General features: G+C 45.5%; 1 protein-coding gene and 1 pseudogene across 1 annotated transcript; both read left to right on the top strand.

The window, feature by feature from the left end:
- The first annotated feature begins 247 nt into the window (after window positions 1–247).
- Window positions 248–10,098, top strand: LOC103556395 (olfactory receptor 13G1-like; annotated as a pseudogene).
- A 15,490-nt stretch (window positions 10,099–25,588) lies between these two features.
- LOC103556394 (olfactory receptor 13A1-like) lies at window positions 25,589–26,452 on the top strand. Its single transcript, XM_008528492.2, has one exon. The coding sequence runs from the start codon at window positions 25,589–25,591 to the stop codon at window positions 26,450–26,452; it is 864 nt and encodes a 287-aa protein (XP_008526714.2).
- Window positions 26,453–27,748: the final 1,296 nt, after the last annotated feature.

Raw genomic sequence — 27,748 nt, 5'->3', positions numbered from 1 at the left:
GTCAGCAAACATGTGAGGACCACGGGGCACCAGGCAGGGCAGCAGCCAGAGTCTCTGCAGGTGGGTGCTATATGTTATGTACGTGGTGAACCGTCCTGTCCACACTGACCATCACCTCCGCACTGACTGCTATGTCCACCCTGACCATCACCTCCACACTGCCTGCCATGGCCACCCTGACCATCACCTCCACACTGCCTGCGCTCATCCGCCGGCCACCCCGACCATCACCTCCACACTGCCTGCCATGGACACTCTGACCATCATATCCACTCTCACTGTCATGTTCTCACTGGCCATCACCTCTACACTGACTCTCATGTCCATGAGAGTCCACATCAGTGACCATACAGTGACCATGACATCCACACTGCTCCATGTCCACTTTGACCATCATATCCGCTCTCACTGTCAGGCAGTGAGGTCCACACTGACCATCACGTACATCCCGATGTCCACAGTAACACATGTCAGCCTGACTCAGACAAGGTCACTTCTGTCCACTCCCCAACTCCCAGCCCATAGGACTGAGTCTGCTGACCTCTGCTGGCCTATCTGGACTGACCTCTATGTGCCTTCTCCCGCCATTCACTAATTTCAACCTCCCGGCCTGGAGGTCAAGCCCAGTTGACACAATCCTTTGTCCATCCAGGAGGCAGGACAAGGGGAGTTTGTCTGTGGGGGTTGTGAGCAGAGTCTGGGCTGCAGACACGATCTGTCAGGAGACAGACAGCCGTGATTCAAGTGGACGGGCCCCGGGGAACTGGTGTGATGGGGCCAGGACCACGCCGTCAGGAGGGCAGAGGCTTTATTCTCAGGGATGGGGCGGCTCTGCAAGGAGCCTGAGGAGGGGCAGCCAGAGCGGGGTGTGAGGAAAACAGGACAGCAGGTGGGCAGCAGCGGGCCAGTGCCGCCGAGAGCCCTGGGGCAGTGGATGGCTCGTGGTGGCGTCCGTGCTCCTCAGCAGCTCTGCTCCACACGCAAGGTCAGCGCCTACCTGACAGTCTGTTCGGAGGATGAAGGAGTAACTTTGTGCATGCCTAGTTGTTGCTGCCACACGCTGCAACACGGACGAACCTCGAAACACACCCAGGGAGAGAAGCCAGATGCGAGGCTGTGTGATTCCACTTCTAGAATGTCCGCAGCAGGCAAACCCGCCGAGGGTGAGGCTGGCCGGTGGCCGCTGGAGGCCATGGGAGGGGGTGTGGGGTGACTACTGAAGAGGTGCGGGTTCTGCTAGGGGTGTGGAAGAGGCTCTGGAATAGATAGCAGCGATGGCTGCACAACGTTAGGAATGGACTTAATGCCACTGAGCTGTGCTCTTTGAATGGCTAAAATAGTCGGCTTTATGTTATGGGGTTTCACCACACACACAAAATGTAGAGCTGTTGGAAAATAGTATCGTCATCACCTTGAATACACAGATTTTTACTTGTCAGTTACAGCTCAACAGGGAAGAATACAAATGCAATGTAAAAAAGCGCGAGACCTTGGCATCAGTAAGTGCTCAGACTGGCTCAGCCCCCGACGTGGCTGCTGCGGTTGCTGCTGTTGTTGGCCTGCCCTGCAAAACCCAGCCCTGCTCAGCCTCCTGCCCTCAGCCCCTCTTACCCGCAGTTCCCTGTTCTGCCTCCGGGCCAACCTCCAAGCTGGGAGCTGAGAAGCAGAAGCACCGGCTCCAGCCCCCCTGCAGGAAGAGGCTGGGAGGCGGGTCACGCCCTCCTCGGTCTGCAGCTGTTTTCTCTCCTGTGTGTGAGGGTGGCTGCAGCACCTGCCGGAGGCCTCCCAGCTCTGCGTCCACGAAGGGGCCAGGCTCAGAGTGTGCCTTTGGGATTCTCCATCCAGGAGGCGCTGCCCACCATGGCCCCTTCCAGGGAAGTAAGTTTCTTGTCTGCCTAACTGGGAGGAAAACGACAGCTCCCGTCACCAACTCTTGCCTCTTTCCTGGGACAGGATCTGCTAGACGCTGAGCTGACCCCTGGAGAGGGAGCAGAGGCGGCTGCCCTCAGCCAGGGTCACCTCCTTCAGAACCTGACCCCCGGGGTACTCCATGGCCCACTGGCGGTCCCGAGACCCCCAAGACTTCTGAGGTCTTCTAAGTGACGGGCCTGGGAGCTGGATCCCAGCTGATGGTTTCACTTTTATGTCACATGGCAGAGCTGATCCTGTTTAAAACCAGGTGCCCTCTGCTCCTGTGGCCTTTGAGGACCCTGAGCACTGAGCCCTGCTTGGCGCTGGGTGAGGACCCGGCAGTGCTGCCCGAGGGTGAGGCTGTGTGGAGCCCGAGGTGACTCCCAGGGCAGTTGAAGGTCCATCTGCCACCTTCCTGGGATTTGAGAAGCAGCTTCAGTTGTACAGCATTTTAAAAACTGACACTGCGTATTCATTCTTGATCATGGACCTTTTTCTCTTGTTATTGTTAGACAGATTCATTCTACAAAATTAATGTCGGAAAAAATAGCTCTTGGAACCCTTTTTATTTGCTAGGTTAGAAGTTGCTGTCATTGAGCAGATCTTATTTTTACGAGGCATGTTTTAAGTATTTTCAATGTTCACAGAAAGAAGCAAGTCAGGGGTGGGGGGATTAGGACTTTGTGGCCTGAGGCGCACGTCCCTCAATTCTGCAGCTCAGAGCAGGTCCAGCCGGGTGGGCAGTCGCGTGGAGGCACGGGGCTGCGCACAGCTCTGACGCTCACTGTCCTCTCCAGGACCCCAGCGGACAGCTTGGGCAGCTGCCAGGAAAGCCCCGGGCAGCACAGCCCGCCTCCGAGGCAGGTGATGCTCACCCTTGTCGCCTTTTCGGGCCCTAAGGAAGTGACACGGAACAGAGACTGGCTCTGAGAAGGTTCCCCATTCCCTCTGGACGGTGCACTTTCTCTGAGGTCTTGGGATGTGGTCACTGGATGGGACCTGCCGCCACACCTGTGGTGACCTGATGCTCCATGTGCCCACTGGCCTTAAATTCTCCCATTTCTGCTTGGCTGGGCCCATGCACCTGGGCTGTGATGCAGGCTGCGTGAGGGCCCGTCCTGGATGTTAGAGGAGAGTCATCTTCAGGGTGTTGAATTCTGATTTCTGCTCTGTGAGGGCAGACGCGGGTCTGACAAACTGCCATTTCGTCAAGTTTTTAAACCAACCACTGACCACAGCGTGTCCATTCTGGGCTCAGCCCCGGCCCCTTGGCAGGGAGGGGAGCGGAGTGGGAGCTTTCTGTGTCTTTGCAGGGTGTAGGGTCTTCCCCAGGATGAACGCATTCCCCGCTGCTCTCCTCTGAAGCCCAGGAGTTGACCTCGCTGCCCCTGCCTGGCCCTGCGTGCTCACAGCACTGCCCGGGAGAGGAGAGTATAGTGGAAATAACCCACTCTTCTCAGTGTTCTCGTTCCTGAAATGGGAAGAGGCAGAGGGGGCCTCCATTCAGGTCTAATTCCCTGAATGGTGCATGTACTAACACTCTCAAAAACGCCCCTATTGATACCATGTCATTGCCCAGAGGAAGTCACTTACCAGAGACTGTTTCAGAAGGTGAGCGGCTGCCCTGCGCTTGCTGGCATCTTCCCGACGTGCAGATCTCCTGAGTTGTAAATGAAGATGCTGAGGGCCCGTCTGCACCTGATATTTTAGGCAGAACTATTTTTCTTCAGATTGAGTTTCCCCTGTGGGCTTGGGGACGGCTCGTACCTTTGCTGTGAGACTACAGAGTCAGAATTAAAACAATGACAACACAACTTACACTCACCGTGGCAGGAAGTCCTTAAACAGCGCTTGACTTACAGCTGATGCGACAGTCGTCACAGGCCCAGGGGCCTGTGGCTCGCAGTGGACTTCCCTTCAGGCTGATCTGGGCTTGGGATGGAAGAAACGGACTCTTCCACTCGATAGGAAACAATACTGTGGGCTGTTCTGCAACAATTATGTTGCTTTCTTGGAAATAATTTGCTGGCTGTCTGAAAAGGGCCACTGTGTCTGAGGACGTCTGGAATACGCCTGTGGTGGGCACAGTCCTGACGCCGGCTGCAGAGAAGACTGTGCAACTCTCTCTGAAACCCCAGTGCCGTGCGGCCTTCTCAGCGAGCCTGAGGCTTGTGCACTTGTCCTCTGCAGGCTCGTTCTTGACATGCTTTTAGGTGTCTATGTTCACATACAGCAAACGTGATTAAGAAATTTGAAATACATCTGCAGTTGTGTTAATTTCTGAAGTGCCAGCACAGAGTCGGCTGTGCTGAGGTCATGGGGAGGGTCCCCTCTACACAGTCGGCTGACAGTCTTCACCAGGCTCCTTGATTCCCGTCCATCCTTGGTCTGGAGACATCATTTCCTGGACCGGGCATCCAGTGGGGCAGAAACAGCAACATCGTGCTCTGGGAAACCCCTTTGCTCTGCTTTCTCCCTGGCTGCCCTCGACCCTCAACCTGAGAGCTCCTCCCTGCTTCCAGGATGCCTGAATCACCTCTGGCCCTTTTCTGTGAGTTGTCACACCTTCCTACTCTGGGCCTGACTGTACCCCTAGGTTGTCCTGATGTCTGTCCCTCTCGGTGACTTAGCTGTCCCTCCTAACTTCAGGCTCATCTGCCCTGCACTCTGGCCTCTCACCCTCCAGTTCTGTGGGGGGAATTATTAGTGTGCGTGTGTGTGTGTGTGTGTGTCTATGCATCTGTGTGTGTGTCTGTCTGTGTGTGCATCTGTGCACCTGTGTCTATGTGTGTCTATGTGTGCATGTGTGTCTGTATGTGTGCTCGTGTCACTCTCTGTGTGTGCATCTGCGTATCTGTGTATGTCTGTGTGCATGTGCATCTGTGTGTGCATGTGTGTGCATCTGTGTCTGTGCATTAGTGTGTGCGTGCACGTGTATAGTATACTTGGGCTCATTTAGAGTTCAGTAAACTCTCTTTAAATTCACACTCCAGGGCCAGCCCCGGTGGCCTGGTGGTTAAGTTTGGCACACTCTGCTTCAGTGGCCCAGGCTTGGTTCCTGGGCATGGACCTACACCACTCGTCTGTCAGTGGCCATGCCGCGGTGGCGGCTCACATGCAAAAAGAGGAAGATCAGCAGCTGGTGTTAGTTCAGGGCGGATCTTCCTCAGCAAAAGAAAAAATTCACATTCCATCGTGTGGGTCATCTTCACATCAACATTTTGTGGACATATGGTGTTCCAAATTAAAGAGCCTTTCAGATACTGTTGATGTAGTTAACTTTAAGTTATCTGGAACAAGGAAACCCATCTTGACAGTGTGTTCTAGACTCTGGAGCAGCCCAGGATAGCCATACCCCTCAAGAAATGGGGCGCAAAGAAAGCTTATTCCTTGAGAATGTTCTGGGGTTTTCGTGGGCTGGCCTGGGGAAAGACTTGAAAAACTGGAGTTCTAAGTCACTCGTCACAAGGACGAGAAGGAGGGAAGGACCATGAGATGAGAGGCAGAGAAGATAATTCGCTCAGAGACGAGCAGGGGATGTGAGCTGTGAGTGATGTGGGAGGTGTTGGATTCAGAGAGGAGCGCAGCACAGCCCCACCAGCCTCTCCTGTAGCAAGGTGTGTGTGAGATTGTGTAAGTACATGTGCGAATGTGCAACTGTGTGAGGTGTGAGCATGTGTGGGTGTGTAAACGTGTGTGCTGTGTAAGAGTCTATGTGTGGGTTTCATCATGTGTGAGTGTGTGAAACTGGGGAAGTTCAAGCAAATTCTGTGACTTAGTTAAACAATGTGGCACCAAGGCGCATATCCTAATGTTGGTAATTTGTTAGATGGTTGTGTAAGATCTTAGCCAAAAGGGGAACTAGCTGAAGGGTATGGAAACTCAACGATTTTTTTCAACTTTTCTGTAAGTCTACAAAAATCTCAAAACTAAAAGAAATCCTTTCTGACACCAGTGCAATTTTCACCTTTATTTTATTTCCACTCCCAACAGTTCGGTGTTGCTAAAAGCGTTCGCATAACCTGAAATTACTGTCGTGGGGAACAAATTGTGAGACCAGAAGTTGGCAGATCCGTTAAGTCCACTCAAGAAAACACGACTCACCAATTTCCTGGGAGCTCTGCTTTGGCCTCAGGAAAAGTGGCCCAGACTAATGATCGGGACCCAGGGCTTCTGAAGGAGGTCCCGGCAGAACACAAACCACCTATGTTGGGCTCCCCCTTCTGGCCTGGCTCTCCTGTCGGGAGGGTCCCGGGGGCCTGAGCTCTCTGCACCTCCCTCAGTCACAACGCCTGAACTAGCTGGCTCCTCCTTTCGCACCCGCCCTGGGGGAGCCTGCCTGCATCCGCTCTGGGAACGGCTTTCTGTAGAAACACCAGCATGGTGGACGTTTGGTGGCATTCTCCCTGGTAACTGGTCACAGCCAGGTGTTGACACTGTTTCAGCGAGGGGGCCTGGAGCCGGACTCCCAAGGTGGTTGTGCCTTTCTTCCGCACATCTCACAGTTCAGGCTGTCCCTGTTTAAACCTGGGTCGCCTGAGGCCAGCAGCCACCCTGTACCCTGAGCAGCAGGACCGTGGCCACGCCGGAGCCCGCATGGAGTGTAGAGGACCCAGGGAGGCCTCTGCCCTGTGCTGAAGCTGGACGCTCATCCACTGCTGGGGCCAACCGCCTCCCGGGTGCGTGTGATCCCCCAGCCTGTTTAGGAACTTCTCTGGGATGTCTCACCAGTTTAATAAAAGCTGTGCTGTCAGTTGCTCTAAAACCGTGCCGCACCCTTGCTTCCACCTTCAATGGTTGAAGCAGAGATTCACCTCCCCAAGTCTGTGGAAGCCACAGGACCCTGGGACCTGCTCCTGTCAGGACACATCGAGTTTCTGTGAACACTTCTGATGCTTAGTGAGGGGCTTAATTGGCTCTAATATTACAGGGAGAACATGCATGAGACAGGAGAGGAGCAGGACTTGGTGGTCCTGCTATGCAGCAGGATCTGCAGCCCAGGGCCGGGGAGTTGGGGGGGCCCGGTCACAGGGCTCCATCCCTCTGCCTCAGGTTCCTCTCCAGGATCCCTGCAGGGAGCCCGACCCCAAATGCAGAGGGCAGCACAGGGAGGCGATTCATGTTTGTGTGATTTTTTCTGAGATGTTTTGCTTTCAATAAGAGTTAATGCAGAGTCTCACGATTGCACAGAAACACCAGTGACAGATTTCGGGAGTAATCCAGGATCCCAGCCCTGCATTCCAGGGCAGAAGGAGGGAGGGCTCATCTTCCACTGCTCCTCTGGGGCTGACCTCCACCCCAGGCCTGGGGTCTGACGCGTCTCTCCATCCCCTTCTTCCTGAGCACCTGTATCTGCCTCTGCCTCTCACTGCTTGACAGACGTGGAGGCTGTGAGGGTGGACCCTGCGCATCCCTGGTGAATCCGAGGAGGGCAGCTTCATGCTGCTCACACCTGCTGCCCAGTTAGACCCCGAGGCTGCGGTGGGCGGAGGACGCCAGGCGCCCGGAACAGACGGTACAGGTGCAGGTGGTCGGGTTCCTCTGGGCAGGTGCCTACAGGTGAGGCACTGGTGTGAGGCTGGGCTTCTGGCCGGGTCTGGTCTGAAGTCCACCTGGTCTGGTGGGTTTCTGCCTCTAACGTTGAGCCAGGCGCTTCTCCGGATGCTTCTGGCCCTGAAGGCATCAGAGATGGGGCGTTTGGGTCCTTTCTGAGGGAGACCAGAAAAACACAGGGCACCCAGTTAAATTTGAATTTCAGATCAATGAAAAATAATGTACAGTACAAGAATTTCCATTCCAGTATTTGGGACAGAGTTAACTCATTGTCTGCTTGAAATGCACATTTAGCTGGGTGCTCTGTATTTTTGCCTGCTAAGTGGCAGCCCTGGTCTGGACACACATTGGGTTCAGAGGCTCCAGATAAATGACTCAGTCGCTGACCAGTGACCTAGTCGAGCCCTGTGGTGAGACAAATTGGTTGTTTGTCAAGTGCAGTCTGCACGGCCTCTGCGGGAGCAGGAGGAGACCGGCCTGAGGCCCCTGCGTCTTGGAAGCTGGAGAATAACCGAGAAAAGAGACCATTCCTGGAAGAGGTGCCCACTGTATGCCAGGATTTGATTTTCTTTCATCACTCTTTGCTCCATGTTTTGAAATGAGAGAAGAGCGCTACAGAATGATAAGCTGCATGAAAGCTGCACAGACAGCAGCAGCTCCCGCAGAGAGGGAGCAGTCGGGAAGTCGAAACGGCCTCTGGAGTCAATTTATCTTCCAGGGGCATGTCTTGTTCCACACCCCTCCCCCAAGCATGTCCCCAGTTTGACGGGGTGAATCTGGGGAAGGCTATTGCAAGTTCATGAATATGTACCAAACGCCCCCAAATCGCCAAGACAAGGACAACGTTCTGGTCTATAGCATGCATCTCCCAGGGAACTATCAAAGAATGCTTCCCTCATGAGCGTGGAAATCGTCATTTTCACTCTAGTCGTGAAGATTGAAATCACAGTAGCCAGCTCCTGCTGTGCATCTCCCACGACAACTGAGGACCCAGGTGCTCCCACACTGAAGGTGGGTGCCATCCCACAAGGCCCCTGTTACCAAGTTAATGAACCTCACGTGCGTTCTTAGAAACACCTATGTTACAGGTGTTCTAAAATGCTTCTGTACGTGCTTTGCAGGGTGGGTATAACTTCCGCTCACTGAGGCTTCTGCACCACAAGAGAAACCATCAAGAGTGAACAGGCAACCTGCGGGATGGAAGAAAGTATTTGTAATCCACACATCTGATAAGCAGTTGATGTCCAAAATATATAATGAACTCGTACAACTCAATAGCAAAAAAACAAATAATCCAATTGAAAAATGACTGAAGGAGCTGAATAGACATTTCTCAAGAGAAGACATTCAAATGTCCAACAGGAAAATGAAAAGGTGTCAACATCACTAATCATCTGGGAAATGCAGATCAAAACCACAAGGAGTTATCACCTCACACCTGTCAGGAGGGCTGTCCTCAAAAGGACTAGAGATAACAAGGGTTGGAGAGGATGTGGAGAGAGGGGACCCTCGTGCACTTTTGGTGGGGTTGTAAACTGACGCAGCTGCTGTGCAGAACTGTGTGGAGGTCGCTTTTCCTTTGATTAATGAGCCAAGAATGTTTTAACTGTAAATGGAAACTGTAAGGTCGTTGTTTTCTTTCCAGAAGGGTTTACTCGTTAAACGTAATTGATTATTTTTCTCAGTTAAAAATAAAACCTACCCCTGCCTGACAAGAAAGCAGCGTAAGCTGCAGGGCCCTCAGCTGCCCATGGCCTTGGGGACCTTGCAGCCCTGACTCTCTTCCTCCTGCAGAGTTTCTCTGAGGACCCCCGGCTCCAGGCCGCCCTCTTCTGCCTCTTCTTCTCCCTGTTCCTGGTGGCCTTGGCCAGCAAATGGGCTGATCATTGCCGCCATCAGCCACAGCCCTAGCCTCAACCCCCGATGTACTTCCTCCTGGTCACCATGGCCGTACTGGACACGCTCTGCACCACGTCCATCCTGCTCAAGGTCCTGCAGAACCTGGTCGCTGACAGCACCATCTCCTCCAGGGGCTGCCTCAGCCTGATGTTGCTCTTCATGCCTTGGCCTATGACCACTGCCTGGCCATCTGCCACCTGCTGCACTGCGGCACCTGGATGAGTGGGAGCATCTGCTTCACCCTGGTGGCCTTCATGTGGCCCACGGGGACACTCAACGCCTCCGTGCTCACCAGCCTGGTCCTGCGGCAGTCCTTCTGTGGCCCCAAGCTCATCGCACACTTCTGCGAGATCCCACCAGTGCTGCTGCTGTCCTGCAGCCCAACCTTCATCAACGACGTGATGCCCATCACCATGGACATGTTCCTGTCGGGGATGAGCTTCCTGCTCACCCTGGCGTCCTACGGCTGCGTCGTCGCCAGCATCCTGTGCATCTGCTCGGGGGCAGGCCGGGGGCGGGCCTTCTCCACCTGCTCCTCGCACCTCCTGGTGGTCACCTTGTGCTACTCCACCGTCGTCTACACCTACATCCAGCTGAGCCTGGGGTCCACTGGACAAGGCTGTCACCATTCTGTACACCACTGTGACTCCCACTCTCAAGCCCCTTGCTGACACCCTGAGGAACAGGGAATTCAAAGCATCCCTTAGAATACTCTCGCTGTCTTTCACTAAATGACTCTGTGAAGAGGAGAAAACAGGTCTGATTCTCAGAGCACTGGGAGAGCCCCCGGTGAGGGAACTTTCAGGCCTCGCTGGACACACCTCCTGAGAAATCCCCCTGAGCCTTGTCCAAAGGGCTCTATAGGCAGAGGACGGTCACTGGCCTCTTTCTGGGGCCACTTGTTCCCAAGGCACTCAATGAGACACACTTTGAGGCCCCAGTGCCTTGCCCTGGCATGATGTGTGTTGTGCCCTGTGGCCACCCCCTGTAGAGCGTCGATATGTAATGCTACACGTCACGTGTGATGCTAACGTGACTTCTGCCATGTCCCGCTGCTGCCAGAAGGGGCTGGATGTGTTGGGTCATTGCAAACATACTCAGGCCTGGTCAGGGGCCACTTTAACTTACAGGATTTCTCTTCTTTTAGTACATTTGGCTACAGGAAACCTTTCAGCAATGTTTTGTAGGTTCTAGCGTTTTTCACCTCTTTTGTCAGAAATATCCCTATTTCATATTTTTGATGCTATTGTGTCCTGTAGCTTTGCTAAACTCAATTATTCCTTCTAGTAGTTTTTAGTTGTTGCTGATTCCATAGAAGGTTCTCTGAATGATCACATCATCTGCAAATAAAGACGGGTGTACTCCCTCCTTCGTGTCTTCTTCTCGCCTGGTTTACTGCCTAGAGGCCCAGTTTAATGTTGAACAGAAGTGGAGAGAGTGGGCGTGCGGCCTTTTCTTGATCGTAGGGAAACACATTCAGTTTTCCACCACCAGGCGGGATGCCCCGTCAGGTCTCACAGAGGCCCTCCACGTGCTCGAGAAGCTTCCCGCATGTGCCTGGTCTGCTGAGTCTGTGTCGGCCGTGGATACTGAATTCTATCAAACCCTGTCCTGTGTTTCTTTAGATGATCCTATTTTTCCTTCATTAGTTTTTAAAGTACTTTTAGTATTTTTGGTATTTTTAGAACTATCTTTCTTCTGTTTGCTTTGCCTTTTTTCCACCAGTTTCTTTGGGCAGAAGCTGGGGTCCTCCACTTGAGATCTTTGTATTTCCTAATGTCCTCCTTTAGTGCCATAACTTTTCTCATAAACTCTCTTTTATCAGCATTCTGCAAGTTTTGATGTGTTGTGTTTTCGTTCTCCTCCAGTTCAAGATGCCGACATCCCTTCTCGCCACGTTTCAGCTGGAACGCCCCGCCCTGGAGCTGGAGCAGCTGTGTGCTCCTCTCTTACTCCCCGGCTCTCGGGTTTCACTGTCCTTCAGTGACTCACATCCAGAGTCTTGAAAACCTTTTTTCATGCATATTGTCTGGTTTTGTTGTTTGAGCTCTGAGGCAAATCTGTTTCCCAGTACTCCATCCTAACTGGAAGCCAACATGGCTTGTTTTTTTAATACAGAAAAAGAGAAAATAGAATGTCAACTCCAGCATTATGAGACGTTTTATACTTTAGCATATTTTCTTCTTGGTTCTGTTTTTTCTTACATGTTTGAGGATGTATTATATACACCGTATTTTGCTCTGCGTTCTTTGCTTTCTATAGAGTCATCATATCCCGCTAACTGCAAATGCCGCTCTGTAGGAATCCAGTGACTGCACAGTGTGATTCCGTTAGGCAGATGTGGAATTTAAATTCTAACGCACAGACACACCCAGACCTGATAGTTCAGGTCTTAAATCTAATGTTACCTTAGTCCAATTAACAAATAATAATTATTTCCTTACTTAAAGGGTGAGGTGGGAGAAAGCAGAATGAGTCTTTTTTCTTGTCTTCCATAAGTTACACGTCTACACACAGCGTTTTCCCTCCATTTCTGACAAATGCTGTCCTTAGCCCTATTTTACTCATGAGAAGGAAACAGAGATTCAAGAAATTCATACGTAGCCTGAGGTCACAGAGCTCAGCGGAGCTGGCATTTGAATTTTGGCTGCTGCAAAGTCCAGGCTCTTTTCAAAATCCTAATTATTGTAACATTTGTTATCCTGGTTGATATTGTAAAACTGATTATCCTGGTTGATATCACCCAAATGAAGAACTGTGAACCAAACCACACAACCAAGGAAATGTGGGGGTGGGACGTTCCCTGTATGGTCCAAATTTATAAAAATAAATGCACAAATATATAAATAAATACCAGTGACGTGGAATTGGCTAATTTGTATCAATTTATCCTGTTAACAACTTTGCAAAGATTCTCTTTGTGCAAAGAAATACCACGTTACAGACTGTTACGTAAAGTCAAGTCTGCAGAAGGTGTAGCTATTTGAAGGCTCTTGACAAGTTGCCCACCTTCCTTCTGGAAAGGAGGTGCTGATTTTCATTTCCACAGCTGTGCCAGCCTGACCCCAGTTCAGAGTCCCCACAACCGGGCCATACACACTGCACATGCCCGTGGGCATGGGAGGCTGCTGGCTGGGAGGGGTTCACGGATTCCAATTCCACAATCATCCTCTCGCCACTGCTTTCACTTATACAGTCTTCATCTGCGCGTCATACAAGGGGACAGGCAGCCGTCAGTGGAGTCAGTGAAGTGTTTGGCCACTTCAGACCTCGGCAGGTGCTCAGGGACCCCTGAGAGGGGCCCAACTCCAGGGGCCTGTTATCCCGTGGGGTCCACACATCCTCCCTCAGTCCATGTCCTCCTGCTCCGGGAGCTCCTGGCCTCAGCTTCCTTTCCTGGTCCTGCTACCCCCACCCCACCTCCTGGCCCTTGGCCTGCCATCGGGACTCTGGGTTCCCTCTTGGACCCCAGCCTTGCCTCCCAGGCCGCCTGTGACCTGCTCAGGCGCCCTACAGCCAACCCTGGGTGCTCAGAGCTTAGAGCCTTCAGATTCCCTGGGTGAACTCAAGTCAGGAAAGCCATGGTCGTTGTCCCCAGCCATCCTCTCTATTTCTTTTCCATTCTCGGGACTAAGGCCCATGCTTCCCCAGGAATTCGGGGCTTCCTGCTCCAGCCATTCGCCCCTTCTTCTGCAGTTCCATTACAATACACCTTACTCCATCACAGTGAAGTTTAAATGGCAGATTTAAAAGGGTGACAACATAGGATGGTGTTTCCAGTACAAGTTTTGAAGCCAGGAGACCAGGAACCAGCTCTCATTTCTACCACTTGCTAGCTGTGTGACTTTAGGAAAATCATTTCCCTTCTTTGAGACGTAACCTCCTTATCTTTACAGTGGAGTTTTAACGACAATGGTGCCTACCTCACAGAGCTGCTCTCAGAATTAGGTGCTGTCATACACGGAAACCATTGGCACTTGGTAAATATTCTCCGTAGGGAAAGTGAATTTTGAATGGGAACCCCAGAAAAGGTGGTGGCATCTAGTTCAAACTCCCTTTTTAGATTAAGAAATTCTCTTTTCAAAGAAGTTGATGACATCTTTACTTAAATAGTCTTCAGATAGAAAAATAAATATTTTTTCTACCCTTTGGTCAAGGAAAAATTAAAATTAGAACAGTATCTTTGTTTTGATGTGAATATGGAATTATTTTATCAAATATATGTCCTGACCTGACGGGATCTCAGGATGTTGTCGAACATCATTTATTCCACATTTCCAAAGTGTCATATTTAGTTTTATGCACAAAACCAAAAGGTGATTCACTAAAATTTTTTCCTTCTTAGTTTTCATGACAGATTTATGTTTTCATAGGTTGTTAGTCTCACTGAACTGCAGGCCATTCCTAAGAAAGAGAGAAAGTCTGAAGCGTTTCAGAGTCCTGAAATCTTTTTTTCTCAATTTTTTTTTATTGAGTTCATAATAGTTTACATCAGTGTGAGATTTCAGTTGCACATTATGTCTTGACTGTCACCCCATAAGTGCTCCCCTTCACCCTCTGTGCCCACCCCCCGCCCCCTTCCTCTGGTAACCACTGAACTCTTTCTCTGTCCATGTGTTTGTTTCTATTCCGCATATGAGAGAAAGCATCTGGTGTTTGTCTTTCTCAGACTGGCTTATTTTGCTTAGCAGAATTCCCTCTAGCTCCTTCCATGTTACTGCAAATGGGATGAATTTGTCTTTTTTTTTCTGGCTGAGTAGTATTCCATTGTATATATACACCACATCTTCTTTATCCGATCATTGGTCGATGGGCACTTGGGTTGCTTCCATGTCTTGGCTATTGTCAATAGTGCTGCTATGAACACAGGGGTGCATATGCTACTTTGGATTGTTGATTTCAAGTTGTTTGGGTAGATACCCAGGAGTGGGAGAGCTGGGTCATATGGTAGTTCTATTTTTAGTTTTTTGAGGAATCTCCATACTGTTTTCCATAGTGGCTGCACCAGTTTGCATTCCCACCAGCAGTGTATGAGGGTTTCCTTCTCTCCACACCCTTTCCAACATTTGTTATTTTTAGTCTTAGTGATTATAGCCATTTTAACAGGCGTAAGGTGGTATCTTAGTGTAGTTTTGATTTGCATTTCCGTGATGATTAGCGATGTCGAACATCTTTTCATGTGTTTATTGGCCATCTGTGTATCTTCTTTGGAAAAATGTCTGTTCATCTCCTCTGCCCACTTTTTGATCCAGTTGTCTGCTTTCTTATTGTTCAGTTGTGTGAGGTCCTTATATATTATGAAGATTAACCCCTTGTCAGATAAACGATTTGCAAAATTATCTCCCAATTGGTGGGTTGTCTCTTTGTTTTGATACTAGTTTCTTTTTCTCTTTAGTCTGATGAATTCCCACTTGTTTATTTTTTCTTTTGTTTCCCTTGTCAGAGAGGACATGGCATTTGAAAAGATCCTTTTTAGTTCGATGTCAAAGAGTGTACTACCGATATTATCTTCCAGAAGTTTTATAGTTTCGGAACGCATCTTCAAGTCTTTGATCCATTTTGAGTTGATTTTTGTGTATGGTGTAAGGTAATGCTCTGCTTTCATTATTTTGCATGTGGCTGTCCAGTTTTCCCAACACCGTTTACTGAAGAAGCTCTCCTTTCTCCATTGTATGTTCTTGGCTCCTGTGTCAATAGTTAGCTGCCCATAGATGTGTGGGTTTATTTCTGGGCTCTCGATTCTGTTCCATTGATCTGTGTGTCTGTTTTTGTGCCAGTACCATGCTGTTTTGATTACTGTAGCTTTGTAGTATGTTTTGAAATCAGGGCATGTGCTACCTCCAGCTTTGTTCTTTTTCCTCAGGAATCCTGTGGCTACTCAGGGTCTTTCGTTGTTCCATATAAATTTTAGGATTCTTTGTTTTATCTCTGTAAAATATGTTGTTGAAACTTTGATGGAGATTGCTTTGAATCTGTAGATTGCTTTAGGAAGAATGCACATTTTAACCATGTTAATTCTTCCAATCCAAGAGCATGGAATATCTTTCCATTTCTTTGTGAATTATTCAACTTCTTCCAACAATGTTTTACAGTTTTTGGTGTACAGATCTTTCACCTCTTTGGTTAAGTTTATTCCTAGGTATTTTATTCTTTTTGTTGCGATTGTAAATGGAATTGTATCCTTAATTTCTCTTTCTGCTACTTCGTTGTCAGCGTATAAAAACACAAGTGATTTTTGTATGCTGATTTTGTATCCTGCAACTTGACTGTATTCATTTATTGTTTCTAAAAGTTTTTTAGTAGATTCTTTATGGTTTTCTGTATATAAAATCATGTCATCTGCAAATAGTGACAGCTTCACTTCTTCCTTTCCAATTTGGATCCTTTTGTTTCTTTTTCTTGCCTGATTGCTCAGGCTGAGACTTCCAATACTAGATTAAATAAGAGTGGTGAAAGTGGGCATCCTTGTCTGGTTCTTATTCTTAGAGGGATAGCTTTCAGTTTTTCTCCATTGAGAATGATATTAGCTGTGGGTTTGTCATATATGGCCCTAATTATGTTGAGGTACTTTCCTTCTCTACCCATTTTATTCAGAGTTTTTATCATAAATGCATGTTGTATCTTGTAAGATGCTTTCTCTGCATCTATTAAGATGATCATGTGATTTTTATTCTTCATGTTCTTAATGTGGTTATCACATTGATTGATTTGCAGATGTTGAAACATCTCTACACCCCTGGAATAAATCCCACTTGATCATGGTATATGATCTTTTTAATGTATTGTTCTATTAGATTTGCTAGTATTTTGTTGAGGATTTTTGCATTGATGTTCATCAGTGATATTGGCCTGTAATTTTCTTCTTTCTGATGTCCTTTGCTGGTTTTGGTATCAGGGTACTGTTGGCTTCATAGGATGAGTTAGGAAGCTTCCCCTCTTCTTCAATTTTTTGGAAGAATTTCAGAAGGATGTAGGTTAAGTGTTCTTTGAATTTTTGGTAGAATTCACAAGGGAAGCTGTCTGGTCCTGGACTTTTTTTGGGGGGCGAGGTTTTTTATTACTGTTTTGATCTCCTTACTGGTGATTGGTCTATTCAAATTCTCTATTTATTCTTGATTCGTTTTGGAAGGTCACATGATTCTAAGAATTTATGCATTTCTTCTGGATTGTCCAATTTGTTGGCATATAGCTTTTCATAGTATTCGCTTATAATCTTTTGTATTTTTGAGGTGTCCGTTTCAGTTTCTCCTCTTTCATTTCTGTTTATTTATTTGAGCCTTCTCTCTTTTTTCTTGATCAGTCTAGCTAAAGGTGTGTCAATTTTGTTTATCTTTTCAAAGAACCAGCTCTTTGTTTCATTGACTTTTTTCTATTTTTTTTTTCAGTCTCTATTTCACTTATTTCTGCTCTGAGTTTTATTATTTCCTTCCTTCTGCTGATTTTGGACTTTGTTTGTTCTTCTTTTTCAGTTCCTTTAGATGCACTGTTAGATTGCTTATTTGGGATTTTTCTTGTTTGCTGAGGTAGGCCTGAATTGCTATAAACTTCTCTCTTAGATCCACTTTTGCTATATCCCAAAGGTTTTGGCATGTAGTATTTTCATTTTCATTTGTCTTCAGGTATTTTTTGATTTCACCTTTGATTTCTTCATCGACCCAATCGTTGTTCAGTAGCATTTTGTTTAATCTCCACATTTTTGTGGCTTTTCTGATTTTCTTCCTGTAGTTGATTTCTAGTTTCATACCTTTGTGGTCAGAAAAGATGCTTGGTATTATTTCAATCTCCTTAAATTTATTGAGACTTGTTTTGTGGCCTAATCTGTGTTTGGTCCCAGAGAGTGTTTCATCTGTATTTGAAAAGAATGTGTATTCTGCGGTTTTTGGGTGGAATGTTCTATATGCATCTACTAAGTCCATCTGGTCCAATGTGTCATTCAAGGTCAATGTTCCTTACGGATATTCTGTTTGGATGATCTATCCATTGGTGTAAATGGAGTGTTAAAGTCCCCTACTATTATTGTGTTACTGTCCACTTCTCCTTTTATGTCTGTTAATAATTGCTTTACATATTTAGGTGCTCTTACGTTGAGTGCATATATATTTACAAACGTTATATCCTCTTGTTGGATTGTTCCCTTTATCATTGTGTAATGCTCTTCTTTGTTTCTTGTTACAGTTTTTGTTTGAAAGTCTGTTTTCTCTGATATAAATATTGCTATCCCTGCTTTCTTTTCTTTACCATTTGCATGGAGTGTCTTTTTCCATCCCTTAACTGTCGGTTTGTGAGGGTCTTTAGATCTGAAGTGTGTCTCTTGTAGGCAGCATATATATGTGTCTTGTTTTTTATCCAATTGGTCACGCTATGACTTTTGATTGGAGCATTTAGTCCATTGACATTTAAAGTAGCTATTGATAAATATGTACTTATTGCCATTTTGTTACTTTTTTCTGGGTGTTTTAGTAGTTCTCTGTCCCTTTCTTCTTCTCTTGTTCTCCTCCCTTGTGGTTTGATGGTTTTCTTTAGCATTATGTTTGGGTTCCTTCCTCTTAATTATTTGTGTATTCATTATAGGTTTCTGGTTTGTGATTACTATGAGGTTCTTATACAATAATCTACGTATATAGCAATCTATATTGAGTTGATGGTCTCTTTAATTGGACCTCTTTCAAAATGCTCTACTACTCTGCTCTCCTCTTCCCACATTTTATGTTTTTGACGTCATATCTGACTTCTTATTTTGTGTGTGTATCCATTACCCTCTTGTCATTGAAATAGGTAATTTTAGTACTTATGTCTTTTGGCCTCCATATTATCTTCATAGGTGGTTGATCTGCTACCTTTACTGTATTTTTGCCTTTCCCAGTGATTTTATGGCCTCTTTTTTTGGATAATTTTCTTATTCCTATTTGTGGTCTTCTCTTTCCAACTTCTATAAGTTCCTTTAGCATTTCTTGTAAGACTGGTTTCTTGGTGATAAATTCCTTTAATTTTTGCTTGTCTTGGAAACTCTCTCTCTCTCATTCCATTCTGAATGATAACCTTGCTAGATAGAGTATTCTTGGCTGTAGATTTTTTCCCTTTCAGCACTTCAAGTATATCACACACTCCCTTCTAGCCTGTAAAGTTTTAGCTGAGAAGTCAACTGATACCCTCATGGGGTTTCCTTTGTATTTCACTTGTTGCCTTTCTCTTGCAGCTTTTAGGAATCTCTCTTTATCTTTAATTTTGGAAAGCTTAATTAAGATGTGTCTTGATGTGAGCCCCTTTGGGTTTATTGTGTTTGGTGCTCTCTGTGCTTCCTGTACTTGGATGTCTGTTTCCTTCCTTAGGTTAGGAAAGTTTTCAGCTATTATTTCTTTAAATAGAGTCTTTGCCTCCTTGTCTTTCTCTTCTTCTAGGACACCTATAATATGAATTTTAGTACACTTGATGTTGTCCCAGAGTTCCCTTAGACTGTTCTCATTCTTTTTAATTCTTTTTTCTTCTATCTGTTCAGCTTGGGTGATTTCCTCTAGTCATTCATCCAGCTCACTGATCCGTTCTTCTGTATCATCTACTCTGCTATTGAGTCCCTCTAGTGAATTTTCAATTTCCAGTATTGTATCCTTCATTTCGGACTCAGTATTTTTTATATTTTCCACTTCTTTTTTGGCGTTCTCACTGTGCTCATCCATTCTTCTCCCAAGATCAGTGAGCATCCTTATGACTTTCTGTTTGAACTCTTTATCAGGCAGATTGCTTATTTCTTTTTCATTTAGTCCTTTTTCTGGGATTTTGTCCTGTTCCCTTGCTTGGGACATATTCCTTGCCTCCTCATTTTGCCTCTGCACTGGAGCTGGGAGTGGGGACAGTGACCCATTCTCCTGGAGTGATACCCCTTCTCTACAAGTGGGACACTGGTTGGGGATTGTAGCCCGTAGTCCCCTTGGCTTTCTCCTCTAGCACTGAGGGAACATCTGCCCTATGAGTGAACTGGTCTAGAAGCAATTGGTGACTAGTACTTCTGTCCTGCTATTTCTGGACTAGAGCTTCCAACTTTTGAATGGGGCTGGGTGTCAGAAGTGGACCCCAGTCTGTTCAGCTGTGCCTGCCTGGAATAGAGCCTCTGCGACATGGAGCTAGAGGGTGGTGAGAAATGTTAAAGGCTTTCCTTTCCACGGGTGAATCCATGGCTGTAGACTGTCATCTGGGGGTAGCAGGAGAAGGAGCCGACTTCCTTGACCACGCCCACCCAGAGTAGAGCTTCTGTCACACTGAGCTGGATGGGGAGTGGAGAGGGTTCTGGCTCCAATGCCACAGACTCTCACTGTTCTTACCAAGATTTAATAGATTTTCTTGAATAAATGTTTCTCCATTTGCCATGTACCCTTAAGACAATTAATAGAGACTTTAAATGTTTGTTTTTATAATTTTCCAATTCTAATTAAGTGCTTTGCACACTACCATTCCAGAAGTCCCACCCCCAAAGGAAATCCAATTTCTTGAATTGACCTTTTCCTTGGTTATCTCTTTGATTATTGCTTCTCTCTCTCTCTCTTTCTCTCTCTCTCTTTCTCTCTCTTTCTTCTGTTCTCCACTCCTCTCCTTTCGGGATTCGGATATGCATTAGGTATTTTCACTATGTCCTATATACTTTTTAGTCCATTTTCTACTTTTTTCTTTCCACATTTCCATGTGAGTATTTTCTATCTACTGCTCTTCTTTTTAGCTCTCTGATCTTCTGCTCTGCTGTGTCCAATCTGTAAGTGGACTCATCTATTGAGTTCTTGACCTCAGATAGTTTGTATTTTACAGCTTTAGAATTCCATTTGATATTTTTTAAAGATTTTATTTTTCCTTTTTCTTCCCAAAGCCCCCTGGTACATAGTTGTATATTCTTAGTTGTGGGTCCTTCTAGTTGTGGCATATGGGATGCTGCCTCAGCATGGCTTGATGAGCGGTGCCAAGTCCATGCCCTGGAGCTGAACCGGCGAAACCCTGGGCCGCCACAGCAGAGCATGCGAACTTAACCATTCAGCCACGAGGCCGGCCACCACCATTTGATTTTTTTTAAGATTCTCTTCCTCTGGTGAAATTTCCCATAATTTTCATTTAATTTTCCCATAGTTTCTCTATTTTCTTTAACATACTTATTATAATTATTTTAAAGTTCTTGGCTGTTAATGTCTTCAAAGTTCTCCACTCTGGAATGTTAGCTTTTCTGGGCTTCATTGCTTCAGAGGAAATCTGATGTCTTTAAATAAATTATTTTTGTATTTTATATGAATTTTCTTAATGTTATCAGGAGAAATGTTGGTCTCCTACAAGCTAGTTCATCCTACAATAAGCAGAAGTCCTAAATTATATTTTAAAGTGCTTTTTGGTCTATTGTTTTGATATTTTTTGTTAAGCATTCCAAAGATGTGTCTATTGTCTGCTGGATATTCTGTCCCTTTCTTCCATAGTTATGACTTTCCCCTAACCATTTTTATCTCTATCTTTATTTCTATTAAATTTTTCACTTTTCTTATTGTATCTTTTATGTCTCTGGATGTGCTGTGTCTTGTGTCCTTTATCACTTGTGTTTCAGATAATTCATTTTTATTTAATTTAGCAAGTCGTTTTACTTTTTCTATTCATTTCTTTTCTTCTTTTTTTTAAAAAAAATGAGACCACAGTCAGCATGCTTTTTTTTTTTTAAGATTGACACCTGAGCTAACATCTGTTGCCAATCTTCTTCTTCTTTTCTTCTTCTTCTCCTCCCTAAAGCCCCCAGTACATAGTTATATATTCTAGTTGTGAGTACCTCTGGTTGTACTGTGCGGGACGCCGCCTCAGCATCGCCAGATGAGCGATGCGATATCTGCGCCTGGGATCTGAACCGGTGAAACCCTGAGCCGCCAAAGCAGAGCACGTGAACTTAACCACTTGGCCACATGGCCAGCCCCCTATTTATTTCTAATCACTACCAATTACTTCCTCGGATTGTCTAATCATCTCTATCATGAATTCCTTTATTCTACCTTTAAGTGTATCTTCAGAGTTACAAATTCCTTGTTAAATTTATTTTTTCAATTAATAGTGAAAAGTTGGGTTACAGTATCCTCTGTATTGTACTGAGCTCTTACTGATGACTTTCCTTTATTTTCAGTGAAATTTCTTTTCTCTTTCATTTAGACCTCTTCTTAGAGAATATCTTTATAGATCTTGAAGACTTCTTATTACTCACATTAGAATGATTTGGATTTTTTTGTTCCAGCTAATGGCAGATGAATATCTCCTGGAGGGGCTATTGGAGGAGTAAGAATATTTCCCCAGTTTCTAAGCTCGTACGGAGAACTTCTCTGCTATATGGCCCGGCTGTGTAGCCTGGGAGGGCTCCTACTACAGTTCATGTTCTCGTTTCTTTTGCAACTGGCTGCTGTCACCAAGAGTGATGCCCTCACGCCCTCCTCCCTACCCCACCACCCCATCCATGCGTTATTTTTCCTTCACTCTTGCTCTTGGCAGTTTCCACTCAGGACAGGGCCCTCCATTTTTGAGAATGAATTTTGTTATAGATTTCTTTTCCACCTGTGACATCATTATGGATTCCATTGCCAGTTTTGATGAGTATGTAATTTATACGTAAATTGGGGGTTAGGGATTTTCTTTGTCTTATAACTTTGCTAAAGATGTAGTTTGCTGTTTTTTTCTCTTCTTTGTTGATATATATGGTTTTCAGGAGAAGTGGAACCTTTTAAATTAAGATGCTCCATATTCCTATTGGAACTGTAACTTCCACTGTCATTTTGAAAAAGAAAAGCAATAACAAACAATAACCATAGTGGAATAAAATACAGACAAAATAGTGTCAATAACACACTAAATATTAGACTTATGGGTAAATTCACTTTTCCTCCTTTTACTCCTTTATATTTCATGTCATCTTAATTTTAGCAATAGAGGAAAAGTCAAACTTACGCAATTAAGAAAAAAAACATTATTTCAATTTAAAAAGTGAGCATAATCATTGAATGTAAATTTTCCCAGCTTTTGAATGCTTGTGTTTCTGGGACATGTGGTGACTTAAAGGTTAATGGCCCAGGCATTTGGGGAAGGACAGTGTGACACCAAGTGGACACAGTCAATGTGAACCTGGCAGCACAAGCGGGGCATGGTAACATAGGAAACTGAGCAGTGCTAATGTAATACATTCCTTGAGCCTCCTGGGGTGAATGGCTCTCCCTGGTGGCAACTCCCACTGAACTAAGAAGCTTGATAAAGGAGGCCATTCCCCATTCTACGTTCATGGATCGTTTGAAGCACCTCTTCAAAGGCCTTGTTCATATTCACAAGTCTATTGATGTCTTCAGTTTTATATTGTCACATTTAAAGTATTCTGAAAACTGTCTAGCAAGCTCCAGTTTTGTGTGTCTCTAATTTTGCAACTTCAGAAATGAAACGTATTCATTACCCCTAAGAGTAACTAACCAACCACAAAGGCAAGTATAAATGATCTACATTCTTAAATTTTTATATTTGTATCATTTTCAGTGATATAATTTGAAATTTGCAGCAATTATGTTTATGAATTCCTAAAAAAATCATATTCACTCAACCAATTATAGATGCATAGTGGTAACTCTTAACCTGGTTTTTCTTCTTTTTTTTTTTATCTTACTAGGCATTGGCATTATGAAGTTGAGTTTTATGGGCTTGGAATGGGTGCATAATTTTCCTTTTATACTCGTACATTTCATGGTACAATACTCCACAGTGCACCTCAACTTGCCACTTATAGTGTTGTTAAAACCTTTGAGATATGACAAAAATGTCCTCTTAGAAATCATAATGGAGAGCAAAAAGTTAAATTTGGAAATATCTGCCTGTGATATCAAAAAGGTAAGGTTGAACGATTCTATATTATCTCAAATTAATTACATTATAATCTTTCATTAATTGTCATAGCTAAATTGAAGATACTCAATCACTTCTTTTGTGCCTCTTATAGTTGTATCATAGTTTGTAAATTAACACATACAAGTAATTATATCTGATGAGATTACTGGTTTACACTTTCTCCTTTCTTTGTAAAATGATTCATATCTAATAATATGAAAAAACGTGTTGGAGAAAGCTGTTATTTTTTGCTATTCCTCAGGTGAAAAAGTCAATTCTTGAACTATACTGTTTGGTCACAACTGTACGTAAATTTCCTTGCCAGGAGAAACGATGTCTGCTTTTGAGTCTGAGTTTCTAGTTTTAACTGGCAGGAGACACAATCGGTTCTCCCAGAGTGGTCCAGTGCCACCCTGATCTTAGTGAGTCTGCTGTCTCCTTGTCTGCTCTTTGCAGCCACACCCCACGTTCCCTTGATTCCGTGGGGACACTGCCACAGGCCTCCCAACATCTGTCTTTCTCAGTCCAGGTAAAACTTTTGCCAACCCTCTTCTGGGCACTGAGAAAGTCATACGAAATCTTCCCACGGTCAATCAATCCCAAAATATGTACGCATAATCCAGTTCATTGCTTTTTAGATGTGCCTGCATAAGAGGGGAAATGCTCTAATTGCTACCCAGCCTGGGAGATTAACTGTTGCCTAGAGAAATTTAGCATAGGAGAAGAGGAAATGTCTAACAAAGTGAACAGAAACGCTGCCTCACGTGGAGGCTCCCAGATGCTGCAGACAGGGAGTTGATAGTGAGATCCACAGGAGAACCGCTGCTCAGTTACCAAAGCGGTCCCTTGAGAGAGTGTTGGACAATTTGGACAGATTTGAAAAAGCAGGACCAGCAAGGACGTCATAGGATGTCACAGGCATCGTTCTGTTAAGGTGGGCTGGTCAGTCAGTAAAGATTTATCCACCATCCTTGACAGAACAGCCAATGGGCGTGGTGCTGGCCGTGGTGCTGAATGCGGTGCTGAAAGTGTTGCTGGCCACGGTGCTGAAAGTAGTGCTGGTCGCGGATGCCCACGGCGCTAAACGTCCTCAGGGAACATGATGAACGTGGTCAAGCTACATAGAGTTTGCGGTGTTGCCAGTAACACCAATAACTGGAGAGATAACTACAAAAGTATAAATGGAAGGAAACGCTCCCTGTGAAGCATAGAAGAAGTATGTCAGCCGTGAACTTGGTGTTGTCCAGGGCTTCCCAGGGAAGTGAGGTTAAAGTGACAATGTTAAGGATGATATCATCATTTCACGTGGGAAGCCAGGAAAGGTGCATGATATGAGGAAAGAGGCTCATGCAATTTACAGGATTTTATCTCTAGGAATAAAAGAAAAGAGAAAGGGACAAGCGCAAAAAGACACAAGGAGTTTGCAACAGGCTAACTCCAGGCCAGGTTAGATGTTGGACTCATTGGAGGGTGGGGAGTACCTCTTTGTGAAATTCATGTAGAGTTATAATGGGCCCAGGCTAACTGATTTCATATTCTTGACTATAGTCTCTCTGGACAAAATTTAGAAAAATGTGTCAGGAAAATAAATGTAGGGTCCCAGAGAATGGTGAATGTGCTTGGCTCTTTGACCGTGACTGAACAATGCAGATTTAACAGAGCAGAGAGCCCAAGTGAAAAGATGCAGGCGATGCTGGAGCAGAGGGACTGATGAAGAGAAGACCCGCTGGGAAACAGACTCCTGAGCCCCAAAAGGAACCAGTGGCAGGACGGAGCCAGGTCACTGGTCAGAAACTGCAATACTGATGCCTTCAGAATTAAGACCTCCTGCCTATTTCTATTGAAATACTGTGCACCTGTTAAAAAGGATGACTGATTCCATCACTGACATGGAGAGATCACTGCCAAATATCATTGGGAGAAAAATAACCAGTATTCAAAGAAGCATAGACATAAATCAGAAAGTGTGTTCATGCCCTTGAAGGTTGGTGGGTATTTTACTTCCACATTACAGAATTCTATGTTGCTTACATTTTTATATAGTTATAAGAAATATGCAGAAAAGTTTTAAAGCTATTTTTATTTGGGAGGAAAATAACAAAGAATAGAGCATTAGCTAAGACAAAGTTCCAGAAATGTCTGTTGTTCCTTATGGCCCCAGGCAGAGGTGATTGGGTCTAGAGTGAGAATTATCTTAAGCAGAGAGATCATAAATACCTAGAGAAAATGGAAAATGAAATGAAGGTGATGAGATTCTTTCATTTATACTGACCAATAGTAATAAACCTTTACTTTATAGTCAAACCGTAGAGTAAGAAAGAAATTTTGACCTATGTAAATTCATTGAGAGATGACTTAAACGGCCATGAATAACCAGTCACTGGTGACAGAATTCATTCTGCGAGGCTTCTCAGAAGAGCCACAGCTCCAGAGTCTCTTCCTCATCCTCTTTCTCTGCCTCTACACTGTGGCGCTTTGTGGCAATTCCCTCATCGTCGCAGCCATTACCTTCAACTCTGGGCTCCATACCCCCATGTACTTCTTCCTGGTCAGCTTGGCTGTGTTGGATGTTATCTGTGCAAGCACTGTGGTGCCCAAGCTACTCGAGATTCTGGTGGCAGAGAAGAGAAACATTTCTTATGGGGGCTGCATGGCCCAGATGTTCTTCCTGTCATGGTCAGTAGCCGCTGAGGTGCTGCTCTTCACAGCCATGGCCTATGACCGCTATGTGGCCATCTGCCAGCCATTGCACTATGGCTCCATGATGAACCCCAGGGTGTGTGCGGTGCTGGCTGGAGCTGTGTGGGGCATGAGTGTGCTCGGTGCTGGAGTCAATGCCTGCCTGATGCTACAGTTGTCCTTCTGTGGGCCCAACGTGGTTGATCACTTCTTCTGTGAGATTCCCCCTTTGCTGCTGCTCTCTTGTTCCTCCACATATGTTAATGACATCATGGCAATTGTGGCTGACATATTCTTTGCGGTGTTGAATTTCCTGCTCACCATGGTGTCCTATGGCTTCATCATCTCCACCATCCTGAAGATTCGCACGGCTGAGGGGAAACGGCGAGCCTTCTCCACCTGCTCCTCCCACCTCATTGTGGTGACCATGTACTACTCCACCATCGTCTACACCTACCTGAGCCCTGGCTCCGGCTACTCCCCGGGGATGGGCAAGGTTATGGCTGTGCTTTATGCCACTGTGAGCCCAGCTTTGCTCTCTACACCCTGAGGAACAAGGATGTCAAAGGGGCCCTCAAGAAAGTCTTGATGCTCATAGTGGAAAAATTGTAAATTGACAGTCCCTAAAGTTTGTGTTCTTTGTTGCTCCCTGACCCCTGACTCTTCTGAGATGTGTCGCAATTGTTTTAAATATCCTCTTCCCATGGAGGCTACCACTGACACTCTCAATACAGCTTTGTTGAGAAAACATTCCTCCACTGATTTCCCATAGAATCTTGATAAGACATGGTTTTAGCCTCCTTTTACTAAAAGTTTGGGGTTCCTGGAATATAAGACGTAGTCACAAAAAACAAGTGCATTGTTTAACCTCTCAGATCCCTTGGACTGCACATCAGAACAGAGTCTCTACCTACATCCTGTTAACATGCAATGAGAGCCAGTTCAATTCCATCCAAAGCGTTCCTCTAAAGCAGTGCAAATTTCTGCTTAGACCAAATGGATCTTGGCCCCAAATTGCAGAGGAAGTCTCTCCTGAGGTGGCTAACTTTATGTGTCAACTTGCCTGGGGTAATGGATGCCCAGATATCTGGTAAAACATAATTTCTTGATGTGTCTGTGAAGGTGTCTCTAGAAGAGATTAACAACTGAATGGGTGAGCAGGGTAAAGAAGACCAACCTTTCCAATGGAGGTGGGCGTCATCTAATCCACTGAGGTAAAGAAGTCCACCTTCATCAACGGGGGTGTTTACTCTCAGTTGAAAGTAAGAAGGTCAACCTTACCAGAGTGGGTGGACATCATCTAATTCACTGAGAGCCTGAATAGAACAAAAAGGTGGAGGAAGGGCAAAGTTACACTTTGGCTTTCAGACTCAGGCTAATACTCAAACTGTCACGCACAGATCACAGGTTTGGGGACTTGGACTGAATTACACCACCAGGTCTCTTCATTTTCCAGTTTGCAGATGGCAGATTATGGGACTTTTCAGCCTCCATAACTGCGTCAGCTTGTTCTAGTAATAAATCTCCATATGCATATATATATGCATATCATATTGTGTAATTTTATACATATATGTATATCTATATGTAATGACACATATGCATATATGTATACATGTGTACATTATATCATATATATGTATATATATTAACTGTCACAAGGACATCTGTGTGTGTATCTCCCATTGTTTCTGTTTCTCTGGAGATTCCTAAGACATCTCTCTTCTCATCCAACGACTGCCTTGGAATCCCTGATCCAGGGGTGTGATGGGAACCTCATGACCCGAGACAAGACCCCTCTTCGAGTCTGTGTACACATTATTCCTTCTGCATGGAACGCTCTTTA

The sequence above is a fragment of the Equus przewalskii genome, chromosome 1 (genome assembly GCF_037783145.1).
Source record: "Equus przewalskii isolate Varuska chromosome 1, EquPr2, whole genome shotgun sequence".
Lineage (NCBI taxonomy): Eukaryota > Metazoa > Chordata > Mammalia > Perissodactyla > Equidae > Equus > Equus przewalskii.
Note: the sequence above shows the minus strand (reverse complement) of the source record. Positions and strands in the feature narration are given on the sequence as shown.

What these genes read in the sequence shown, in the direction of transcription:
- LOC103556394 (XM_008528492.2), top strand. Translation starts at nt 25,589, where the DNA reads ATGAATAACCAGTCACTGGTGACAGAATTCATTCTGCGAGGCTTCTCA.